Source organism: Sebastes umbrosus, chromosome 3, assembly GCF_015220745.1.
Source record: "Sebastes umbrosus isolate fSebUmb1 chromosome 3, fSebUmb1.pri, whole genome shotgun sequence".
Lineage (NCBI taxonomy): Eukaryota > Metazoa > Chordata > Actinopteri > Perciformes > Sebastidae > Sebastes > Sebastes umbrosus.
The window spans coordinates 7,286,118-7,312,696 of NC_051271.1; the positions used below are offsets into that span (position 1 = coordinate 7,286,118).

Genomic DNA, 26,579 nt, shown 5'->3' on the forward strand with positions numbered 1-26,579 from the left:
AAACAAGCTAGTAAAGGATATTCACACTGATTAATTGGTCTGCTACGAAAACATATCAGGCTCATTGGAGATCAGGCGGCAGCAGCAGGAGGCGGGGACGAAAAGCTGCGGTCAAGTCGGACAGTTTCCAGCCGTTTCAAGCAGCCTTCAAAGAATTTACAGGAAATCACAGGAAAAGTGACATCCTGTTAGATCTGATCTGTAGGCTTCTTGTAGTTTTCAGACCACGTTGGGATTTATATATATTTGTTTGTACATATATGTGGAAATGTGCGTGTATCTGGCATTGGACTCTATCCTTTATTATTTTTATGTCCGCTTTGTAAAGCACTTTGTAATGAGCACTCGTTCAGATAAATGCTATATAAATAACCTTCATTATATTAATTATAAATTATTATTATTATCAATAACACATGATGTTTTTTAACATATAAAACCTTCACTGCATAACATGAGTCTAATATCCTACAATCTAGTGTTAAATATTACAATTACACAGAAAGTTCGGACAACACGTGGTGTTTGCTGTCAAAACTAAGAGCCAATGATGGAGAGCAACTGCGGTGCCTGGTTCTAAAAACTGTGGACACCTCGAACGAACCATTGCTTTGGCATTATCTGTGGTATGTGACCTGTTAGACAGCTCTCACCAACTGCCACAGGCAGGCGCCTCAGGCCAAACTACTGACGGCTTGTTGTCTTAATAGATGCTTAGGGAAACGTTCATTGTCATGCAAACTAGTATTGATGCCATGAAAAGTGGAGTCGATCCCGTTGCGGTGTCACTTATCAGAGCAGAGAAACGACGCTGGGCAACCTGAGCATGTGCAAACACACCGAACACCTGTTTGTATTTGAACATATGCAAGACTGGCCAAATACTGATGGGGAAATGAAAGAAGAGAGTTGGCCTTTTTGGTATAACACTAGTATCTACGTCAAGCCAGTGACACTTGCACCGATATTGATGGCAAGGTCAGACAGGCAGCACTGACCTCATTTAGACTAATGGTTTGGATGCGGAGCTCCTGAACATGATTTAGTGTGGTCATGGTCCACAAGGCTGCTGGCGTAATGAGTAACTTACTGTAGACTGCTTTTTAGAAGTGAATCCTGTCGTCACATTCCAGAGAAACCGAAGACCCCTGCAGCCTGAATGAGGTTTATGAGATAGTGCTACTGACCACAAAAATGCTCAGAAATGTGACACTTCTGCAGGTAGCCCAGCAGTAGGAATACATGCAGGCCATTACATTTTTGCTCAGCACTTCTGTTTCTGTTTGGCTCGATGACTTCTGGACTGCTGGGCAATATGACACTATAGATATCGTCATATAAAATGTCTCGTATTGATTTTTTTAATATAATTTCTATCGTGATACAGGCAAGGTCTATATTTATTTGTTTTTTCCTCTATAATTTCACTTAAAACTTAATTTTGCACTCAAGTTCTTAAAATGACAAAATAGTTTTCATTTGTCAAGTATGTAATTCACTTTTCGCTAAACCCCTCCCCCAAACAGCGATCGTCCAATCATAGATTAGCAACCATAACTAGGCGCGGCAAGTCTGTCAAGCTTTGAATTTCTTCTCCATGTGGCAATAGCCATTTTAAAGGACCAGTGTGTAACAATTAGAGGGAGCTATTGTTAGAAATTTTGCGTCAGCCACCGTAGCTCTCCAACACGCTGGCACACGGGAGAGGCTTCAATTGGTTGAAATCTCCTCACCTCACAGCTGGATACCGCCAGATCATACACACTGGACCTTTAAATATGGGCATAACGGCACACATTTCAGACCGTGTCTCTAGAGAGCATTCATAGTGTTGCAGCCGGTTGTTAACATGAAAAGTGACTAGAGGACGAGAGGAAAAGTGAATTAAAAAAAGAAAGCTATAGAGAGAAGTCAGCTGAAATTGACGGGTGTAGCACTAAGCTTAGTGCGCGGTCAGTTGTTTTGCATCCCTGTTAGGAATAAACTAAGTTCTTACAAGCAGGAAATAAAATCATGTCTGCAAAAATGACTCCAGATACAGCAGGTGCTTGAAAGGATAAACTGGGTGGAGGTGGAGGTGTATTACACGACTACAGAGCAGGTGAAGTCATGGAGACATTGTGTTTTGTTCTGTCCTGAGGTAGACGACTTGTTAGGTCACTGTCTCAGGTTAAGATCCAGGAAGTGGACACACAGCAAACAATACTGTCTTTTCAGTAACTAAAAGTCTGCTCTTTCCTCTTCTGACAATGACAGGCAGTATAAAGTTGCAGCATATTTTGTCTCGTTAAAAATACATTTGTGCAAATGGGGGAATGCTATCTGGGTCACAGAGTGCCAGTGATACCCTGGTGGAGTGGAGCTAAAGTTTGTGTGATGCAAAAAAAAAAGAAGCATTTTATGTGTTTTTCTTCATAGAGATGGGACAGTGAGGAGGACAAATAATGAGATAACTTATCTTTAGAAATCTCCAATTAGAGAACGTTTTCCCACTGGAGCAATTATACCTCTTGGCCGCATGTGAACTCAATAGCAGTAATATTGCCCCACGTTTCTCAGGTGTCTCTTATGTTAAAATGGTTTGTTTGCAGTCTGGAGTTACTGTAATGTGACTCTCCATACAGTACCGGTCCTATTGTTTTATTCATATAGGGAGTAGGTTAAAGGTAATGATATCCTGGGACAGATAAGAGATAAGAATCCGATTGTACACAGGATATACCTCGTGACATGTGTTGACATGATGTGAACTCAATAGCAGTATGTTTAGGGTTTGTTTGAATTCTGTTACGATCAGTTGTTTTATTTATTCAAAGGATAAGTATAATAGCCTTTAGGTAGAGCTGATAAAGTGACAAGAAACCAGTTCTGTACAGAAAATAAGCAAATAATTATATCAGCTATTTAAATAAGTGTAGGGGAAAAACTGACATGAATAAACTAGGAAAGATAATCATGCCATAAAATGTAAGTTAATAATTAAGTGAGTGACATAATTTTCAATTTCCAATAGTTTTTTGTTGTTGTTTGAACCAGTAAAAGCAGATTGAAACTGATAAAAGACAAAGGTTGGTAGTTGGTCCACTAACTACGGATGGGGGAAAAAATCGATTCACCTCTGTATTGTGATTTTTTTTTTTTTTACGATTTTGAAATCAAGCTTTTAATGCCATAATCAATAGATTTGCTTAATTTGAGTCTACGCGGAGGTAGAAGGAAGTTACCGCTTTTATTGTTGTAGTCAGAGTAAAGTGACGTCCATTCTGTATCCGTCTAAACCAATACAGACCGCAGCTGGCCAGCTGGCGAGCCGGCCGTAGCGAGCAGAAATTGGCAGATACAACAGAGCAGAAAACGGCGGAGGGTCCTCGTGGATACGACCTGCACCCCCACATTTTAAATACAAAGTGGTAAACAACACTACACATACAGTAAAGTATGGAAACACTTTGTTTCACACATTGCTAGGAAAAGCAGAGCTAGACATCACGGCTAAAGCTGCATGCTAACTCTGTCATGGACAGGAAACGTTATTGTTTTGCGGTAACGTGCGGTCAAGCCAACCGTCACTCTCATCTCCGTGGTCAAATCGGCCGACGCTACAATTGTAGAGCACCCATACACTGACATTTATGTTAAATGCATTCAAACGGCCCCGATGGAGCTAGCGATGGACTTGGCGAGGTTAGCGAAAGTATACACGTGTGACTAAGTCTGATTTTCTAAATAAGGGAACTGTATATACAAAATACATACATGGAAATAAGATTGATTGGATTATATTCACCAGAAGTATAAAGCATTACATGTCCAATATAAATTAAAAAGAAAATACCACTAATTTGTGAGGGAAATGTCTTTATTCTTTGATTTTTGGGTTGCTGGAAAAAAATTTTATAAATAATTCCTGACAATGAGTTATATATTTGACTTCAGGACATCTCTGACTACAAACATGCTGAAAATCAAACATTCTTACTGTATTCATTTAGATATTTTCCAAAATAAAAGTCCCTAGAAGTGCATGATTCAACTTTTTCCCCATGGTCTGGTGTTAAAAAAATTAACAAAAATTGCAATAAATCGTAATATCGAATCACAATACGTGTAGAATCACAATACTTAAAAATCGCAATACATATCGAATCTTGATAGTATCGAATCGGAAGATAGGTGTATTGTCCGTTTAATAACGATGACTCTAACAGTCCAATGGGAACTCAATAGTTTTTCTACCTTCAATTTCATCACTATTAGATATTTACGTAATACAGAAACATGTGGTACTCAATAGATGTTATTTGTGTCCTGCAATATCACTGCTATTCTTATTCATATTATTTATATTATTATTATCAAATCTCATCTACTTCATTTCTACTTTACTACATTTCAGAGAGAAAAATTTTACTTTTTACTCCTCTACATTTATTTAACAGCTGTAGTTAATTGTTATTTTTTTAAGTAAGAATATAAAATATGATATGCTTACAGTATATGATGTGATGCAGTACTAATCTATCCAGCCAGTAGTATACAAAATACCTAAAATTGACTCCATGCACATTGATGAATTACAGCATCAAAATGATCTTACATTATTTGTTAGTAATAAAACGGAATAATATACAGGCGGGTCTCAACACTGAAAGGAGCTTTTCTGCATCATGAGTACTTTTACCTTTGATACTTTATGTTTTGCTGATAATACTTCTATACTTTTACTTAAGTAACATTTTTTTCAGGATTTTTAATTGTAACAGAGTATTTTTAGACTATTGTATTTTTACTTTTACTTAAGGAAAGGATCTGAGTACTTCTTCCACCACTGTATAAAACAAGTATAGACACATGTAGGTGGTGTGGCTGCAGTATTTGTACAGTATCTTCCCAAAATGCAGTATCAGTTGTTTAATCATTAGGGAGAAACCATGAGACCTCTCCTCACTACATACGTATGTGTGTGTGTGTGTGTGTGTGTGTGTGTGTATATGTGTATATATATATATACATACATACATACATATATACATATACATATATATGTATATACTGTATATGCATATATATGTATATATATACGTATATACACATATATATATATTATTTTTTATTCATATTTATTTGAAAATTGTTTTTACAAAGGCATTTGTTCAGTGTGTTGTGTAAGAAAGGTACATTTAGATGAAAAAAAACAACAAATTATTTATAAACAAATACATAATTTTAATATGGTGCGAAGTAATATGTATATGAAAAAAATCAATTTGAAATAATGTCATATAATAATTAAATTAGTTCCTTTTAAGTATTTCAACATTAAGTATCCCACAGTTGTGGGACATGGAGAAAAATGGTGTTTGGAGTCATAAAATGCTCCATAAATTCTTATTAAATCACATTATTTAGTAATTATTTTTTTTTATGTCAAGATGGGTAATAACTATGTGTATATATTTATCAAGCATTGCACTCCAAAATGTCATCACTGGGACTTAAAGATGTTGTAGAAACACCCACATAATCGTTTTTTCGCGGGAGTTTATAATCAAGATACTACAAACTAATCAATACGTGGTTTCACTTCCTGAGCCCACATTAGGTGATTTATTTTTGCTTCATGTAACATAGTTTTATCATCATATCGAGGTGTGTGTAACGTCTCTTGTTGCTATAGTTTTATCATCATATAGAAGGTGTAGTGTGTGTAACGTCTCTTGTTGCTATAGGACACTCACCGTCTCTCTCTAGATACCGTTGCCGTGCAGAGCGCTCTCGGATAGCGCGAGCCCACTTCTCCGCCACCTCCAGGTTAGCGCGCGGGTCCTGCAGCGCGGTGAGCCGGTAGCAGTGCTCCACTCTCTGCCGCGACACACCGGAGCTCATCCAGCGCCGCTTCACCGGGTAGAAGTAGGCTGAAACGTACGCCGCCTGGTCCGTGATGTCGTCCTCCCGGTAAGCCCGGGAGCCGACGCAGTCCTTGAGGCTGAGCAGCACCTTGTTCCGCCCGACAGGTGCCGAGGTGAGCCGCTGGACGATGAGCTCCTTCTCCGTTAAACTCACGGCGCACCGGACTTTAGGGTTACCGGCGAGCGTGAACTCCCCGTACAGCGAGACCGGGCTGGTGTCGCGGTCCGGTTCAGCTCTCCTCTGATCCATCCTGAGCGGACGGAGGAGACCCGAGACGGGATGAAGCAGCGGTCGCTCTGTCACATCGCTGCCCGCCTGGATGGTGCGAGCAAAGTGGAGACTGAGCTGCGGCTGACAGCCTGCTGATGCTGCTCGGACCGGTGTCAAGACAACCGGTACCCAACACAACACATCCGGTTACATTTCAAAATAAGACTCATACTGAAGTACGACGGACCACATTAAGGAAATCTGAGATTTCGAGAATAAAATAATGATATTACGAGAGTATAGTCATAGGTTTACAAGAAAAAAAAAGTCGTAATATTTTGAGAATAAAGTCATAAGGTTAAGATAAAATAGTCGTAGTATTATGAGAGTAAAGTCATAAGGTTAAGATAAAAGAAGTCGTAATATTATGAGAATAAACACATAAGTTTAAGATGAAAAAGTCATAGTATTATGAGAATAAAGTCATAAGTTTATGAGAAAAGTCGTAATATTATGAGAATAAAGTCATGAGTTTACGAGAAAAGTCGTAATATTATGAGAATAAAGTCATAAGTTTACGAGAAATGTAATATTATGAGAATAAAGTCATAAGTTTAAGATAAAAAAAGTCATAGTATTTTGAGAATATTGTCATAAATTTACAAGAAAAGTTGTAATATGAGAATAAAGTCACAAGTTTACGAGAAAAGTTGTAATATGAGAATAAAATCATAAATTTAAGATAAAAAAGTCATAGTATTATGAGAATAAAGTCATAAGTTCATGAGAAAAAAAGTCGTAATATTATGAGAATAAAGTCATAAATTTAAGAGGAAAAAAAAGTTGGAAAATGCTAGGAATATTACACGGCCCGAACGTACACACTCGGGGAGCATTGGCATATATATACACACACACACACACACACATTGAGACAGCCTTCAATTTAAACCTTGAAATATCTAATCAGTTTAGGCCTTTTTCTTTAGTAGATTTAGGTCATGGTGTTCTTTTAGTGGTTGTGCTTTTCGTTTTTGTGCTCAGCTGATGGGGTAGAAGTGGCCCATATCTACCCAATCAGCTGCTTAATTTTTTAAATGTGTGTTATGAGCCAATAACGTTTTTTTTCCTGAAGTACATTTAAATAATTAGAAACAATCTGGCCAATCTGGGGCCCTTGCAAACATGGGGCCCTTAGGCTGCAGCCCAGGCCATCCTGTGCATCAACTGGTTTGTGCTAATTTAATTGAATTTTTGTTTGGGAATATACACCACCTAATTAAAATATCTGACATAAAATGTACAGATTGCATAGAATGTGGTAGGAATGGTAAGACGTCAAAAAAGCTTTGTATTATAAGAGAATGTCATTTTGATTTAATTGTTAATTTCTAACCAGTCTTTTTTTTAGCTATCAATTTACTCCACATACTGTATCAGTGGACCAATTCACACTTTTATTTTTAAGGTCATAGCCGCCCGTTTTCTCTGAGTGTCTCATGCTGGCTTGACGCATCTTTGCTTAGCTGCAGTTTATGTTGAACTTTGCTGTTCAGTAGTTCCCCTTTTTAAAAAGAGGTGGTCTGCTGCCCCCTAGTGATACAATGAGAGAAACACCAGGTTATCCAGGTTGTCCAATTAACAGAATTTCTGGTTAATTAACACTGTTAAAATTTGCAGTGCAATGCTTCATAAATATATACTGTACACAGTGTTATTACCAATCTTGATATTAAAAAAGAATTACTAAATAATATGATTTAATACAATTTATGAAGCATTTTATTTTTTATAATTGTTTGATATACACATTACTATACACCATATTAAAATGATTTTTTTTGTTTACAAATCATTTATATGTTTTTTTTCATCTAAATGCATCTGTCCCACACTCCTGAGTCCTTACACTGAACAAATGCCAAATAAAGTTTTATTCAAAGCCAAACAAATCTAATTTCCATGGAAACAGAAGTTGAGTTTGTGTAGAATGGAATGGCATCATCGGATTCCTTAATGATATCAAAGCCACACTCTAAAGAAAGTACGTTGAGACATTATAGACCTGGGGAGCACAGAAGGCAGACACCGAGTCACAGAGGTTGTCAACAGAGAGTCAATAGAGACAGTTATCAGCGGCATTTGATAACAAATCTTATTGCCTGTTTCAACTTCAGCAAAAAAGAAGACTGTATTTTGGGAACTGGTAAGTATTTATTTCCTTTCATTAACACGTTATTTTATTATTTTTTAAGATGATATCTCATAAAAAAAAGGCTGGGACAGTGTATTGACTCTTTGAGTTCAAAGTCATGGCTCTTCCTCTGCAGTTTAGTTTGCTATGATCTAGTAGCCCAAACAAACGCTGAGAGGTTCTGTTTTATTGGGTTTTGTATATCAAGTATATCAAACATATACACTACTGAGCACCAGTTTTCTTTCTTTTCTAAAAATGGGATTGATATTTATTTTCTAACAGCTTTTATATTCAGTGTGTGTGTCCCCTCAGATTTATTACTTCACCTACTGGCTATACTACAGTAGGTGAGGTCATTTGTATTAATGTATATACTACTATACTGTAATTACTGGTTTAATTACATTTTGCTCTCATTCACTTGGTTCAAAGCGTTGAGCGCCAAAGTCTTCCAATACATTTAAAAATGTCAACCACGTTACAGTATGTTGTAAAACATTTCAGTGTTTCAATGCTAAATAGAACAAAGACAGTAGATTAAACAGTTTATGCTCAATTTGAACATCTTTACACTGTCTTGTGCTCGATCTAGGAATAGATTTGAAGATGTTTTTGATTACTTGGACCCTCTTTACATCACAGATCTCTAGGGTCCCTACTCATGGACCTTTAATTTCCGCTCCTGCCTAAACAGAAATAATTATCATCATTGTTTTAAATTCTGTTCAATGTTTAAATTCTGTTTTATGTTCGGTCCAAGGAACCAGTCCAAATGGATCAACAGACAGAGTTTCCAGTCGAAGACCTGCCCCAGGCCACCCGGGCCCTGAAGTTCATCCAGCTCCAGCTGATGGAGCTCTCCAAAGACTGTGGCAACAAGCTGCAGAACGGTCAGGTCAGCCCCAACTGCTTTGTGGAGCTGGAAACAAAACTGGAGAAGATTCTCCACGAGGTAGGCCTTTCTCATCTTTGATGCATTTTTTAATAGGCTATAACAACTGAACAAACCAATTTCAGTGTATTAACATACAGTACAGGCAGTAATTGTAATAGCAAAACAGCCAATCAGTTAAAAGTGCCAAAATAAACATGAGTTTAATAAAGCCAGGTCTGTCAGCTCACTGGTTTTAGTCTGTTTGAGCAGATTATTTTTTAATGCCCTTTAACGTATTATAATTCCAAAAGGTCATATTGTGTTTTTTTTTTAAATAATATCATTGTACTTGTATTTGTTCACTTATGGACTGCAAAACAATATAGAGTTGTAATATGATTATTGTTTATAATTCCACTGAAGGTGAATTTAAATTTAAAGTATTACACAGTCTCATTGGATAAACTGAAAAAAGGCTGGGTTGTCAAGCTAAAAACAAGGCTGCTTTTCTGATATACCTTTAGTTTAATATACCTTTTGTACTTCAACTTTTTTTGTCCTTCCTGCGTTTGATTTAGACCCGCGCAGCCTGCAAGCCTCCTCCGACAAAACCGGTAAAGACGGACTTTGACATCATCAAACTGGTTTCCAGTGGCGCCTTTGGGTGAGTAAGACAGACTGCTTTCTTTGTGTTCAGACTGACTCTTTGGATAGGGCAGAGAGTCCAGTCAAAGCAGAAAAGAACTTTAAATGTGTTGTAGAATTATTTTGTCCCATCTGGACAGTTTCTTTTCAAATCAGAGCTGATATTCAGTCATAGAAGCTGATCACGTTTCCTTTTCCCTCTTGTCCAGGACTATAAACCTTGTGCGCCACAAGGAGACTAAGCAGGCGTTTGCGATGAAGCAGATTGCACTGCAATACCCAAACCAGAGAGATGCGGTTCTGTTGGAACGAGACATCCTCACCTACCTTGACCACCCTCTCGTCGTGCCCATGTTCTGCTCGTTTGAGACAGTGAGCCACATGTACATGACGATGGAGTATGTGGGAGGTAAGGAGTTTTTTTTGGATTGGTCATGCATGCATATACACTATATCCACTGTACACATCTGACACACACTAAGAAGACCTAAACATAACATCTAACCTGTTATGTCTCTCTCTGATCTTGTAGGTGGGGATTTTGCAGCCTTGCTGCACTACAATGGCCGTTTTCATGTAGACGTGGCCCGTTTCTACATGGCAGAGGTTGTCTTGGCTTTGGAGTACATCCATAGCTACGGCATCCTGCACAGGGATCTCAAACCCAGCAAGTGAGTTCTCAACCTGTCCTTTTGGAGAGGACATCTTGAACATTTTTTATTATTTTTCGATGTCTGGTTTTAGGCCCTCCTTAGTTACTGTTACTACGCTCGTCATGCTTTTCGTTCTTACATGGTACAGTTTTAACAAATCTTTTTTTAAGTTGGAGCAGAATTTACAGAAACTCTCCCAGTATTGATACTTTTTACACAATCTTAAGTCAGAATGTGTGTGACTAAGTTAGGCCCTATTCCATGTAGTGATATATCTATTATAGGGCTGTCAAAGTTAACGCGATAACGGATTCATGCAAAAATCACTTTAACGCCACTAATTTCTTTAACGCATTAACACAATTGATCTTCTGGAGGTTGTACTGGCGTAAATTTTAAAGATACAGTGAAGATACTGGTATCATATGAAACTAGAAAACCTAAGGAACTCTGCTAAATTTTGGCAAGGGGGTCAAAAGGGTCCCTTGACCTCTGACCTCAAGATATGTGAATGAAAATTTGTTTTTTGGGTACCCACGAGTCTCCACTTTTCAGACATGCCCACTTTATGATAATCACATGCAGTTTGTGGCAAGTCATAGTCAAGTCAGCACACTGACACACTGACAGCTGTTGTTGCCTGTTGGGCTTGAGTTTGCCATGTTATGATTTGAGCATATTTTTAAGTATTCTGTATATCCCAGAAACCCCCAATGACTTTCCTATTTGGCCCACTTGCCATTGAAGTGGAATAGTCCTGGCATATAGTCTAACATGAGACATGTTCTGCTTCCCTCCATTGTAGTCTGTTGATCAGCACAGACGGACACATCAAGGTGGCTGACTTCGGGCTGTCCAAGTTTGGGTCAGACAGCACGGCAGCCTTCATGACTGAATCAGAGCGTCGACGAAATGCCAGAGAGTTCTCCGACTTAGAGGTTAATCTCTTCTCTTCTCCACTAATTTAAACTTGTGTAAATCCTGTGTTATATGTATTTTCGTTCTTCATTTTCCGTTTCCTCCCCTCTTTCGTGTCCTCCTACAGACATGCGGCACGCCTGAGTTCATGGCCCCAGAAGTGTTCCTACAGACGGGCTATGGGAAGCCAGTAGACTGGTGGGCCACAGGAGTTATTCTCTATAATTTCCTGTACGGCGTAACACCTTTCTCTGGCTCGAATTCAGAACAGATTGGTGTCCGTGTGACCAAAAGTAGGAATCTTTAGCTCCATTCATCATCTTCTCATCACATGCAACCTTTCTACACATTTGTCATTCTAGCAGTTCTGAATGAATCTTTCTGTATTTTAAAAATGATTCAAAATGCACCCACTTTGTGATTTAACTTTAAAAATCTGGCACAAAGTAGCTTTCATTTCTTGTTTCTTTTAAATTTGGGATTTAGTTCTTTACACTAGGTTTATGATATTTTCCTCTAAGAATTATGTCATTCAGTCCCTTTGGTGATGTCAATTAAATGTAAATTCCTTGATCAGATCAACTGATATGTGCTTCTTTTCCAGATGACATCCACTGGCCAGATGCGGGATCTCCCCAGCTCGATGTTGCCAGGCGGCTCATCAGTCGTCTCTTGCAGAAGGACCCTGTGAAGCGTCTGGGTACACGTAAGTTACAGCTTTACTAATGATAGACAGTATGAGAAACAGAGAAACTGCATTTTTATTAGAATACTTACTGGTGTCATGGTTAGAGGTGCGCTACATACTGTATAAAGGGAAAATGTAGTCCATAGAGAGACTAGACCCTGAGAGCTCCAGAGACCTTTGAAGGCAGTGTGGAGTGTTTGGGTCAGGTGCCAGGCCCAACATGTGTAGATGTACAAACTAACTGTTTGATTGTGTCACTTTTTATCCAGGAGGAGCCAGTGAAGTGAAAAGACAACCGTTCTTCCGGGGTGTGAACTGGAAGAACCTCCCCTATGAGACGCCTCCATATGTCCCTAATGTGGAAAATGAGGAGGACACCTGCTGCTTTCCAGGTAAGTGCCAACGCAGACACATAGACGAAGCCTGCGGTCGAAAGTCTTTTTTGCTCAGGGAGGTTCCTAACGGAGTGAAATGACCCGGAAGTACCAAAGTAGCAGTCATGATAAGAGCTGGTCGAAATCTCTAAATGCTAAGGAAAGGAGCTTCAATGCTTCCTTTTTTATCTCCTTTAGATTAGGATGCACTGGACCATCCTTTAAAGACCAAAGGAAAGGAGATAATGTAGTCCCACAATTCCTTGCAGCCATCACATCATCGACGCACCATTCTGTTGTTCATGAAAACAAACAACATGTTATCTTCAGTCATATACTAATTGGGATTCATGTTGATAAACCATCTGGTTTCACTTTATTTTTAATTATTTATTTATTTCGAACATGTAAAACAAAGCCAGAATAACAAATAAAATGAACAGTAAACATAGAGCAAACTGTCAATAAACAAATAATTAACATAAATAGATATTATGTCCGAAAAGGAGTAGGAAGAAGTACAGCCTACACATGTTCCTACCCCTTCTCCATAACTCCAACAATTAACTAAATATTTATCTTTCATATATTCCTTTTTTATTTCAATTCCAACCTTGGTAAGGAAGTGATATTTTTCACTGGTTGTCCACGTGAGGTCAGATAATCCTTTATTATATGTTGATGTAAAGTGTTCCAGCAGCAGAAGGAGCTGCTGTATCTCTCTTTCACACAGCGCGGGTGAAGCAGCCTGTCACTGAAGGAGCTACATGTATTTAACAACGCACAAGGCGAACATGCGTCTTTTGTAGTCTATCTTGGAACATTGTAGTTTCATCACGGCACCACCACTCACTAACAGTCAGATTCTCTTAACACCACGGTTGTCTAGTCCTCATAAATTCTCCTTCACATCTTTCCTTGACCTCATGACGCTTTCCACCGAGGTGAAGGAAAAGTGGTTACGAAAAGACATTATTTTTGACTTTTTGACCGCAGCCAAAGACGCATGTCTGACATGAGGAGTAGACTGGATTTTTCAGTAATGTCTGGTGTGAATTTCAATTAGGATAAATATGTCAGCCTTTCCCATGACTTAACGCATGTTGGTTGTTGCAGTGTGTCCTCCAATGCTGCCCCACGCATCCTCTGATTCTGATGATGACCAGACCGTATCACCTGCGGAACAAACAGACTTCTGCACTGTTACCTTCCGCTTCAACAAGGTAGGCTACAGTTTTTCTCCAGCTCCTCATCCCTCACTGCTGTTTGAGGTTGTCTAAATCTGTTTCTCACTATTGAATACACATTGAATGTAAATTTCTCTTAAAACTCCAGGTGTACGGCAGCCCAATGCCCCTGTCCCCCTGCACGCCAATGATTCGGGTCCTGTTGTCAGAAAAGCCAGGACACAGTGAGGCAAAGGAGGGGCAGCATGAAATTAAGGTGTTTGGGGCGGACTTAAGCCTCATTGATTTCAGTGAACAGAGACAAGCCGCTCTCCGACAAAGTAGACGGGACGAAAGTCAATGTGACTCCACCCCTTCACCTGCCCCCCAGCACGCCTCTCCAGTCCAAATGGACTCAGCATGTGATGAAGATTTTGTGGTGGTGGACTTCAGCAACATCTATTTCAGTGAACAGAGCCAAGCTTTTCTCCAACAAAGCGGACAGGTCGAAAGTCAATGTGAGTCCACCCCTTCGCCTGCTCCCCACAACGCCTCTCCAGTCCAAATGGACCCAGTGGAACAGTGGAAGAATGCCCAAGCAATGACCTGCTCGAGGTCACCCGGACCCTTACGTTCATCCAGCTCCAGCAGATCTAGCAGGCCAAAGACTGTGGCAACACGCCGCAGAACGATCTAGTCAGCCTCAACTATTCTGTGGAGCTGGAGAGCAAAGTGGTGAAGATTCTCCAGGAGGTAGGTCTTTCTCATCTTTGAGCCATTTTTTTTTTTTTTCCAGCCGATTCACTTGTTTATACATTGTTAAAAGTTCAGATAACAAACAGGACACTTTGGACAAGCATCGATCAGATTGGACAGAATATTTAACAAAATTGAACACACTTTAAATCATATTAACAAGGCACTCACTTTTCAGTGCCTGTGGCTGCTTTTCTGATATACCTTTAGTTACAGTAGCTTAATATACTTTTAATATTTTATTTATTTATTACATAACGTTTTTGTCCTTCCTGTGTTTGATTTAGACCCGCAAAGCCTGCTAGCCCACCGTCGAGGAAGAACCCTCATGGGGGATTTCTTGTTGGGTCAGGTGAGTATGTTCTATACGTATAAAAAGCGTCTCAAGACAACTTCTCTTTTGATTTGACGCTATATAAGAACAAATTGAATTTAATTGAAAATGTATGTATATATATGTGATATATATAAATATATGATGATATATTTGGTGATATTTAGATACTGTATATATATATATATATATAAGTGATATATGTATATACGTATATATATATATATGTGATATATATATATACGTATATATGTGATATATATACGTATATATATGTGTGTGTGCGTGTGTATATATATATATATACGTGTGTATATACTGTATATACATATAATGTATAAATATATAAATAAATAAAAGTAAATTTGAAATCACGCTGGATGTAATGAAGCTTTCTGAACATAATATATGCATGTATATATACATGTGTATATATATATATATATATATACATATAATGTATAAATATATAAATAAAAAAATTTAAATTTAAAATCACAGTGGATGTAATGAAGCTTTCTGAACATAATGTGTGTGTGTGTGTGTGTGTGTGTATACTGTATATATGTTTGTTTGTGTATATATATATGTATAATGTGTATATATATATATATATATACATATATATATATATATATAATGTATAAATATATAGATACAAATTTTTAAAATCACAGTGGATGTAATGAAGCTTTCTGAACATAACCGAAGACTAACTAGTTAAGGATGAGTGTATGTTGATGATGATCATGCGATGATTGTTGAATTCTTAAAGCAACCTAGAAATTTAACAGTCAAATTGAGTGAACATAATAAGCAGTTACAGCAGCTAAATGAAGCAATACAATAGAATAGTTTAAAAAACTAGATGATTGCATTTCCTGCAGAAAACGCGTGTGAATGCTGACAAATGAAATTAATTGCAAAGCATTGTTGAAAATTCAGAAATCTAAAAGCGCAAATACGGAATAGATTCTAGAAAGTAGTATTTGGATGGAATAAACCTTTAAAACTATAAGTCATTGGACAGTTATTAGAGAGTAGTATTTGGGTAGAATTAACTTTTATTTTGAAACATTAGGTCCATCCCAAGTTTCCTGTTAACATACAGTGAGAGTTAGGGCTTTTAATTTTAAAATTGTTTTAATTTATTTTTAAAATTATATTATTTTTTAAGGAGATCAGGCAGGTAGGAAGGGGCGTGTCTGTTTACAATTTAAAGTCTGATCTGACATGGATGAGTAGCCAATGATGGTAATACTGGTGTAATATGCCATTTTTACATGTCATGGCAGAGTAATCACAGGTGTAATTAATAACATTGATTATGGTCCTGATCCATTGAGGTGACAGAATGAGACGGAGAGGAAAAGGCCCTTTGCCTGAAAATATCCAAGTCCTGTGTGTGTGTGTGCGTGTGTGTGTGTGTGTGTGAATTTTTATCAAAAACCGCAGCAACAAATGAGCTCAGATGATTATAAACGGAGAGTGTAGCTCTCTGTATTTAATTAGGTTTTCCACATGCATACAAATGCACTTTAATTAGTGATAACTGGAACCAAAGTGAAACGTGCGTTTCATTGTTCTTGGTGTTCTTAAATACATCAGTGAAAGTCTGTACACACACTCCCACATAACTGATTACTGCAAACGGAGAAAATGTCATTCAATTAGTCAAATGATAATTAACAGATCCATGAATCTAATTACTGTCTGGTTGAAATGATTTCAGTTCAGTTCCCTCAGATGGGGATGATGATAACTGTGTGGTGAGCGACTGCAGATGAATGAAGAATGATTGAAGGAAATATCAACTCCTAATAACAAATGCAATTTAATAACTCCCAAATTCATAAATAGTGACCAAAAGCTAAATAAGTTTACTCTAAAAATTTCCATTTTATGCTACTTCATACTACTTCTACTAATATTTATTTTAGGGCTTTAAATCGATTAACATATTTAATCGCGATTAATCACTCACTCACTCATCTTCAACCATTATTAATTAATGTTTGAATAAAGTATTTTTCGATACATTTTGAGTTAAATATTGGGGTAAATTTGGCAGTAATTCCAAAGAAATTTTCAAATAGGTTACTTGCTAATTATCACCTAATAACCATGACATTTGCGGACCTGTAAATTGAAGTGTTACCGACAGTTTTTGTATAGTTACTGTGTTGGTGAAATCAGTTACAGCAACCAGAAAAAACCTGCCTATTAATGTGGATGTGGTCAGCTCTAGAGCTCCAAACCAGTGGGCTACTTTGTGCTGATGTGTTTTGTTCCTTCTTCTTTACACTTTCTCTGCCTCCATGTACAATTAACACACAAACACATTCTGCACAACTCCTTCATGGGACAGTTACTTTAGTCAAACAACAGATGGCGATGTTGGATTCAGAAAGAGGCAGCTGATAATCACCATGCCACATCTCAATACAGTAAAAGCTAAACTGCAGACTGATGATTAGTGCATTACACTAATGAAAATAAGGTATTTGTTCAAAGCAGAAGTGGAAGGTAATTTAACACAATTAAACTAAAGTATGTATTAAGGCCGTTTACTTGATTATTTCTATTTTGTGAGACATCTTACTTCAACTTCATCACATTTCAGTAGGAAATACTGCACATTTTACCCCCACACATGATAATTTGCACTTTATAAGCTTTAAGTACATACAGTGTGATATAAAAAATAAAAACATGTTTTATTGAAAAGGGATATACAACATATAGACAAGAAACATGTAACCTGTAGTCAACCCCCAACCCTCTGCTGCCACACAGACACAGTCTCACACGACCCAATGTCAGAAAAACAAGCAAATAAAAACGGTGAAAATGTGGTCATCAAAGATTAATGTTGTGCTGTCAGATCTTGTTAATCTGTAAAAGTCTATCATTTAGCAAAAATACAATAAATCTTTATTGTCCGCCAGGGTGGAAATTTGTCTTCAGCTCACCAAACACAAGAAACGGCAACATTAAAAAACAGACATAAAAAAACAGTGAGACAGTGAGGTTATGTTTCACATTAAAACAGTTCATGTCAGTGTCTGTGGCTTCCTAACTCACTCTCTCAAGATTTAGGGTATTAATCAAATCATTAAAGGGAAAATTTGCTGCTTTTCAACCTTATCTCTACCTGTCCGAGTTAGGTACTGTATATAGTGTGGAAAAAAAGCCTGAAGTTGTTGCTAATGTTCTCTGTGTCTCTGAGGCACAGCTGCAAAATCTGTTGTTCTTCCCCAGTAACGTGACAGTGACGTACTTGGGATACGGAAGAACTACGTGCTACTTCAGCTTGGATTCTGGTCTCCGCCTCTGGGTAGATATGATGTGCTGTATAGATGCCGTTCCAAGACTGAACTTCCTTTGTTCTCTTCGCTTGTGTTGCAAACTTACGTTACGTTTCCAACAGCACAAATGGCATCCCCACATATGAGTGCAGAGGATGTTATGGATGAGGATACGTTTTACAGTTTTTTGGCTGACTCGGATATTTAGCCGTATTTATCTGAGCAAAGCGTACACGGCCAAGGCAGCGGCTTCTGTCCAGTGTGAATGAAGTGTTTTACGACGTAGCCCGTCTTAGTTCGGTGTAAAAGAGAGAAACTTGAATTCAGAAGGTGTATGGCTGTATTCTTCTGTTTAGGTGTAAGAATATTTCCTTTATTGGTGTTTTGTGAGTTTATTTTGTTTATTTAGCAAACGCGCAATGCATCCTGGGCTATGCAGCAGGAGCGATCAGCTAGCTCGGTCAATAGGCTCGTTGAAGATGAACTGCGCCTCGCCTGGAAAGTAGACGGGATAAGGCGGCGGCAGCAGCAGCGGGCGGGGACAAAAAGCGGCGGTCAAGTCAGTGGACAGTTTCCAGCCGTTTCCAGCAGCCTTCAAAGAATTTACAGGAAGTCACAGGAAGAGTTACATCCTGTTAGAACCGATCCGTAGGCTACTTGTAGTTTGCAGACCAGATTTATTTATATTTGTTTGTTAATATATGTGGAAATGTGAGTGTATCTGGCATTGGATTCCATCCTTTATTATCTTTATGTCCGCCTTGTAATTCTCTTTGTAAAGAGCACTCGTGCTATATAAATAACCTTCATTATTATAATTTGTATTATTATTATCAACCACAAGAGATATGTTTATTAACAGATGAAACCTTCATTGCACAACATGAGACTAATAACCTACAATCTAGCGTTAAATATTACAATTACACAGAAAGTTCGGACTTTCTAAAACACCTGGCGTTTGCTGTCAAAACCAGGAGCCAATCGGCTCTTTGATCAGACAACAGCCAGGCGTTTCCCATAATGCCCTGGGCCTTGCAGTCGGTGGAGAGCAACTGCGGCGCCTGGCTCTAAAAACTGCGGCCGCCTCGATCTCGGGAGGTTATCATTGCGCGGCGATCGCCAGTGATCGACTCTGCGCAGGCCTGGCTCATCTCGATCGAGCCTAACATAGCGCGCACTGGTGAATTTATTTCTTCAGTGGACTACATTTCCAATCAGCAATGACTGTACTTCCACATAAAAGATGGCAAAATGTCCCTTTAAACCACTTCTAGACTTTGACTGTATGGACCCCCTTTTGTTCTTCCACTACACAAGAACACATGTTTTGGCTGCATTTAAGTTGTTATTGTGTCTTAACTTAACATTATGTTTTTACTATGGAAATCCTCCTCTAACTAAAGGATTTGATTACTTTTCCATCACTAGTACGATGTGCACTGCAACCTTCATATTTTGTCATCAGTGCCACTCTAAAATCCATTACTGGCAACACATACTTTATCTTCATCACTGCAGCAGTGATGTATCTGACGAGTATATTGCTTTAAGAAAATATAATAAAGAAGTTGTCTGACTTCTCCTTGGTCAAATCAAAGTCATTCTTGCGTTCTCGTTCTGCCCCAGGCACATGATCCACGGAGAGGAAGGAAGGGGGAGTAGTAGGAGTAGGTAAGCAGCATATATGCAGATGGGAATTAGTGGTCCCAGTAAACACCTGGAGCCAGAGGGGAAACAAGATGATCTTATTCACATGCAAGTCTTGTGCCACACTGCTGCTAAAACGCACTGCTTTTCATCCACTTTGCACCAGCAGATAGGTACGGCATCACCTTATTTCCTACTTTGGCTGTGAATGCTGCTGTTTCCCCCCCCCCCACCAAAGCTATTCAGGCTTTACTTTGAACATGAACATATTATGTAATTTGCTGCAAACGGGGAAGAAAACGCCTCTGAAAAATGTGCATGTTTCTTCGGCGTGTGTGATCATTATACACACTATGGGCTTCACAACAAAAGGGGCCTTTCATTTCAAACTGCTGGGTAGACGCTGATTTCCTAAAAGCTATTGATTGAAAATGGCACAGCTGAGGAGCGGGAGAGGAGCCATGAATGGAGACAGTAGATTCTCACTTCCACCGTTCTCCAGCTGTGAGCTCTATCGCTGCATGGCCTTGAAGGAGGGGGTGGAGGGGGGAGAGGGCCGTCCCCGCATATGCTGTTTTTCACGAGATTTAAGACACAGTGCTGTCACTCCCCATATGTGCTTGTATAGTTTCGAGAGGATTCATCTCAAATGGGCGATGATAACAACCGTGTTTTCGCCGCCGCATACTTTCTGCAACACATGCCCCAGTTTGCACTAATTGCCATCAACTGGCATTCCTCGCCATCTGGTTTCATCTCCCCCAAACATGAGACCATGACACAAGCTTAATAACTGATAAGCATCCATTATCTGTTGTTAGGGCAATGCAGCACAGATGTCAACTCCGTGCATATCAATACGGTCAATACATTAACTTAATTATTGCTTATATAACATACACTGCCTCTGCCCTATCACAAGCCCACACCCTGCACCCACACACACACACACTGACAGATAACTGAGTGGGAGGAAGGAATGTCATATACCTCAGCATTTAGTTAGCATTGGCATCCGACATGACATATTCCCCGTCTGGGTCGCTTAGCACTGATGGCTTGCAGAAAGGGTTCGCCTGTCTGCCTGGCTCTCCTTCACTTGCCCCTTAATTCTGCTCTGTTTCTTCAGATGCCCACCCCCTTTGTCAAGGCACCGCCATAATTATATAAGAGTTATGCAAACCTGTCTCTCGCTGGCAAACAATGAAACATTTCGAGCTCTGAAATGATGTCGATAACCATGACAAATACGCAGCCACTTATTGTGAAATTTATCATTTAAAAACTAATAAAGTTGTGGCTGCCTGGATGCTGTGTGGAGAATCACCATGTAAAATCATTCTCAATCCGCTAGATCAGCTACTGTGAAAACTGAAAATGTGATTTTTTTAAAATGTCATGTGTTTTACAAACACATGGCGACAGGGGCAAGCTAACTCGGTGCAGCTTGCATAAACTTGGTTTATACCCTGAGAGCTTAGTGGGGGTCAAAGACACCAGATACAGTATGTCAGGCTGAATTTATCATCTCCTTATTCTCTAATGCATAAAGGTTACATTGTTGAATTTGGTCATTTCCTGTTTTTTACCACTTGTTTTACAACAATATGAGATACTGTCAGCCAGTGTAGAGATAATAAATTGGATTCTCTATTTGCTTTCTTCAGCTTTGTGCCTTTTCTCACTCCCACTAGACTCTTTCCATAATTCATCCGTTCTTTGTATCTTATGTTTAAGGCTGCTACCAACAACTATTTTCCTTGTTGATTATGTTAGAAGAGAAGATTGATATCACTCTCATGATTGTACGGGGAATATAAAACTGGAGCAAGCAGCTGATTAGCTTAGCATAAAGGAAACAGCTAACTTGGCTCTGGTTGCAAAAAGAAGTCTGATTGTATAGAAGTCTATGAGAAAATGAGCCTACTTCTCATTTGATTTATTACCTCAGTAAACATCGTAAACATGAGTTTATGGTCTCAATCGCTAGTTTCAAGTCTTCAATACAGCGTGATGTTCATTTAGTAAATTATGGTCCCATTTAGAGTCAAATAGACCATAAAGCAGGGGATGCTTTAGGGCGTGGCTACTTTGTGATTGACAGGTTGCTACCACGGCGTTGTCCGGTCTGGGAGTTGTCTGTGTTTTCGTCTTACAACTTTAACCCTTTCACCGTGTGTTTTCAGTTCATGAAAGTTAATTATAACCTTTTTGGTTGTACTTAGCTCCACCCTCTTGGGTCACTTCCGGTTGCAAAAAAACAAGATGGCGAAGGCCAAAATGCCGAACACAAGGCTTCAAAACGGCAGTCCACAAACCAATGGGTGACGTCCACTTCTTATATACAGTCTATGGGTGTGACCCCATCCAATAACAGCAAGCAGTGCAAGCAAATATTCACATTCAATTTGCTGGAACCAATGAATATTTAGTTATCTTCACTTAAAAATTAAATTGATTGATTGATTGATTAACATACATATTGAAATAGTCATTTAAGCATGGTAATTTCACCACACGTTTTAACGTATTTATCCCTTATACGAGTCGTTGGCGTTATTAAGTGAGCAGCTCTCGTCTCAGAAGTTAGTTTCACCTGCAACTCAACCAGCTGCCAGCATCCTGACAGCACCAAGGCAACAGAAGCAGCTTGGAGGGCCCACCAGGCCATCTCTAATTCAGCTCAGCTGCCACCCGGCAGCCATGGGGCATCCAAAGGGCTGAGTCACTCGCTGAACTGAAGATATGCCAAGAAGAACAGACAGGGGGAAAGCCCAGTGCCTCTCCCTCCGCAGCGGGGGAATCACTCCTTGTTATAATGTGGACGTGGTTTTATTGGGTCACCTCCATCCTCGTGACCTGCTTGTTGGAGCATGCTTGTGGGGGATTTGAACAGAGGCAGCTGGATTAGCGTGATGGTTATGAGCACTGTGTCACAGGGGGCTGATACGCAGTCTTGCAAGATGACTGAACCAACTTGCCTGACTCGATTAGAGGGAGTCCATGTTACTCTTGAAATGCATCGTTCTTTTAGAAATGCATTGACTCTCGCGGCCAGTGGGCATTACTGACATGTCCGAGGGGTGCGTTCACTGAGAAGCAGTCATGTGTGCTGTAGATGGTGTAATCTGTTGGCAGGCAGCAGTCAAACCTCCGCGTGCACACTTTGAATAAATCTAGCATTTAGTATCGTTAGGATATTATTAACCTCTGGTTAAAAATAACAATTTACAGTAACTGTGCCTGCTGTGTCTCGTCCTTTATCGACACCAGTTATGTACGGCAACGACCGCTATCCGGCTGCTCTCTGCTGTGTTTCTCCTTCATCTAATTTCCTCCATCACAGTGTCAACCACAGGGTCAGCTCTCATGATGCTCATACGTTACCCGACCTATTAGAAGAATCTTCTCTGTATGTCGCCGCTCATTTCCTGAAGTGGCACCTTGATGGCGCCGAGAGAAGAGAACAAACATATCATGCCGGCTGAGGGGACACCTCGCTATTCTCATAACCTCTCCAACCCACTCAAGCCCTCTGACACAACCACAGTGTGTATGTGTGTGTGTAGGCGTTTTCAGCCGTGTGTGTCTGAGGCTTTGGTTAAGAGTTTTGAGGAGCGTTATTGTTGCGGCTTCGTGCTAATTGCCTGCGAGTGGCATCTTATCCGACTTTTGCTCTCACTGCAGGAGGCTGCCGCTCGCTGTATCCACCTGCTGCTGATTACGAGGTGTTCCCATCACCACAGAAGCACATTCATTTGCAGGTATTTCTGGCAACAGAGAACAGGAGAGGTGATACTGGGACAAAAAATATGATTTCTTTTATTGAAGGTAGAGATGTTCCGATACCATTTTTTCCTTCCTGATACCGATAACGATACCTGAACTTGCGGTATCGGCCGATACCGAGTACTAAAAGTTATGATTATTGTTATTTAACAGCTGTTTACTACTGACCATGTATGGATGTGATAGGATTGTTGTTTGGCCTGGCTCAGGTTAAACCCAAGCCCTCAGGAAGAGTGCCAATTTTCGTAGTGACCAAACGGCAGTACTACAACTTCCGTGTCCGTCACGTGATGCCATTGGGCCCAAAAATACTTTTTCCCATAGACTTACATTGGGAAAGAGACGTCTGTAACTCAGCGGATAATTTTTGAAGTGAATCAATTTCCCAGTATGAAAAGTTGTAAAATGCACTAATAGCCGAATCCAGAGTTATTTCCTTCCTCCGTTCATGTGAATGAGACCCAGACCGAGGCTGGAGCGAGGGCTGGGAGGTGGGATTAAAGAAAACGCTACTGCGCAGATCGCCGGAAGATCCGGGTACCTTTCCAGTTGGAAGACGAGCCATTTTGGCTTCATGCGCCACTGAGCAACTTTCATAGGAATGAACGGGGCCCCGCCTCCAACGCTGGATCCAGTTCCCTTTGTACATCCATGGGTACTCCATGTGTCGGTCTCCGATGCCGAGGGGCACCTCTGACGAGTTGGGATCTGAGTCACAAACGTCTCTTTATACATTCATGGCTATGGACTCAATGGCGTTTACAGTCCACAATGGCGGTAGCGCTACCACAACGCCATCTGGTGGCTAATGTCCAAAAATTACCAGAGTTTCGCCTCTTTGCTTCTATACTCTTTGAGCACAGTGAAGGCTACTTCACGTTTGTAGCAGCGAATAATAATTGATTTCTGGTTAAACAAGTTGATTTCTTTTTTGGTTAATAAATTATGGTATGGGATCGGTGCATAGACTGGCGTGCTCGCTGATACCCGATACTGAATTTTGGGCAGTATCGGACGAGTTTCCGATACTGGTATCGGTATCGGAACAGCTCTAATTGAAGGTGTGTGCACATGTGTGTACATATAGATGAGCTGTGATGACGCATCATGTGAAGACAATATTCAATTACTAGAAGGAATTCACATCAACATCAACATTACATTGAAAGTACAGCATTAAATGCATACACATTAACACCTTACACCAGCATGTGTGTGCTGGTGTAAGGTGTTACTGTGTTACCGTGTGTCATTAAGTAATGCCGAACTAATGCACGATTCATCTGGATTTATTAATGAATGAATTAATGCAACGTGTATCATTAATTCCTGTTGCTCACCATTAAGCAATGATCAAGTCACTCTGTGATTAGTCAACACTTAATGGGTCATGAATCAATGATTATTATCTCACAGTTACTTCATACATTAATTCCACTAAACTAGAGGTAATGAAATATGATGCTGTTTTTTTTTAGTCAAGCTAATGTCGTGGTTCCTGCCAGTGTCCATCTGTCTGTCAGCTGGTCATGGATTGCCATGAAATTTCGTGCAGACTTTAATGGATCTCAGATGACGAATCCTGCTGACTTTGGTGATCCCTTGACTTTTCCTATAGCGCCACCATGAGGTTGACATTCATGGTTTTCGTGTGAGATATCTCGACAACTGTTGAATGGGTCGGCATGAAGTTTGGTCCAGAGACATCCCTGTCCCCCTCACGATGACTTGTAATAATTTTGGTGTCTGATTTTCCATCTAGCACCATCATCAGGTCAAAATTTAAATTTGCTTGATATTGTGATTAATGACCAAATACCTGAAAAGCTAAAAAAAAATTCCCATCAGCCTCAGCTGTACTACAATTTTAGCATGCTAACATGTTAAACTAAGATGGTGAACATGGTAAACATTACACTTACACAGAAAGCTATGTCATTGTGAGCATGTTAGCATGTTGACGTTAGCATCAGAGGGCAACCTCCGGGTCTGAGAAGTGAAACCAATGCTGAAGTGCCTTAAACTTGCATTCTTTCTAACAGCCAGCAGGGGGCGACTCCTCTGGTTGCAAAAAGAAGTCTGATTGTATAGAAGTCTATGAGAAAATGAGCCTACTTCTCACTTGATTTATTACCTCAGTAAACATTGTAAACATGAGTTTATGGTCTCAGTCGCTAGTTTCAAGTCTTCTTCAATACAACATGATGTTCATTTAGTCAATTATGGTTCCATTTAGAGTCAAATAGACCATAAAGCAGGGGATGCTTTAGGGTGCGGCTACCTTGGGATTGACAGGTCGCTACCATGGTGTTGTCCGGTCTGGGAGTTGTCCGTGTCCAACTTCAACCTTTTCATAGTGTGCTTTCAGTTCATGGAAGTTAATCGGAACATTTTGGTCACCTAAAAATGTCTTATTTAGTGGTCGGTTGTACTTCCAGCCTCTTGTGTCACTTCTGGTTGCCAAAAACAAGATGGCAAAGGTAAAAAAACAAGTTGGCGACGGCCAAAATGCCAAACTCAAGGCTTTGAAACGGCATTCCACAAACCAATAGGTGACGTCACGGTGACTATGTCCACTCTTTATATACAGTCTACGGTTAGCATTTAGCTTAAAGCACTGCTGTGTCAAAGTAGAGCCTCTCAGAGCTGTAACATGGCTGTAGATACTTAACGTACGTACACCTGTAGGGTGCCAGGTGGTCCGCCAATCATTTTCTAATTCGTAAGGAAAATAAATGGATTTACACATTGGGACTTTTTTGTACTTTTAATGTAAATAAGGTGCTAGAGTGCATAAAAAACATTGACTAATAGAGCTTGTTTATCAAAACGAAGTGCCAGGAGGGGATTCCCCGGACCCGCCGTCAGAGGTCTTTTAATGTTTATTCATTTTATCTGATAAATATTACTAATGTTTGTTTATTAACTGGCCCCTGGCCTCCTGTCATTTTTGCAAAAGTTGCCCCCGGGCAAAGCAAGTTGAGCATCCCTGCTGTATACTCTTAAGTCTTGTTTCTGAGTCAACAACAATAACAACTGTACTTCCATCCAACCATGACTGAAGCGGGCCACTCGAGTCATTTACATCAATTAATTCTCCAATCTT

General features: G+C 39.6%; 2 protein-coding genes and 1 long non-coding RNA gene across 14 annotated transcripts in view; 2 read left to right on the plus strand and 1 right to left on the minus strand.

The window, feature by feature from the left end:
• Window positions 1-6,477, minus strand: part of LOC119485165 (sphingosine kinase 1-like) — a 45,666-nt gene extending 39,189 nt beyond the window's left edge. Inside the window, exon 1 of the mRNA XM_037764516.1 lies at window positions 5,739-6,477. Within this exon, the coding sequence (XP_037620444.1) occupies window positions 5,739-6,159 (421 nt within the window). The 5' untranslated portion in view covers window positions 6,160-6,477. The remainder of the gene's footprint in view (window positions 1-5,738) is intronic.
• The window catches only part of LOC119485167, a 103,999-nt gene that overhangs the window by 35,760 nt on the left and 41,660 nt on the right, over window positions 1-26,579 (plus strand). Inside the window, exon 8 of one of the 12 annotated variants that reach the window (XR_005206212.1) lies at window positions 3,288-3,469. The exons of 9 other annotated variants lie outside the window; for them this stretch is intronic. This is a non-coding gene — a long non-coding RNA (uncharacterized LOC119485167). 2 more of the 12 variants (XR_005206214.1, XR_005206213.1) reach the window with 2 other exon arrangements.
• On the plus strand, window positions 8,177-14,732 carry LOC119485164 (microtubule-associated serine/threonine-protein kinase 3-like). Its single transcript, XM_037764515.1, has 12 exons — window positions 8,177-8,326; window positions 9,078-9,269; window positions 9,770-9,855; window positions 10,046-10,245; window positions 10,370-10,508; window positions 11,296-11,428; window positions 11,536-11,701; window positions 12,013-12,114; window positions 12,366-12,488; window positions 13,587-13,693; window positions 13,806-14,389; window positions 14,680-14,732. The coding sequence occupies exons 2-11, from the start codon at window positions 9,090-9,092 to the stop codon at window positions 14,331-14,333; spliced, it is 1,764 nt and encodes a 587-aa protein (XP_037620443.1). The 5' UTR covers window positions 8,177-8,326; window positions 9,078-9,089; the 3' UTR covers window positions 14,334-14,389; window positions 14,680-14,732.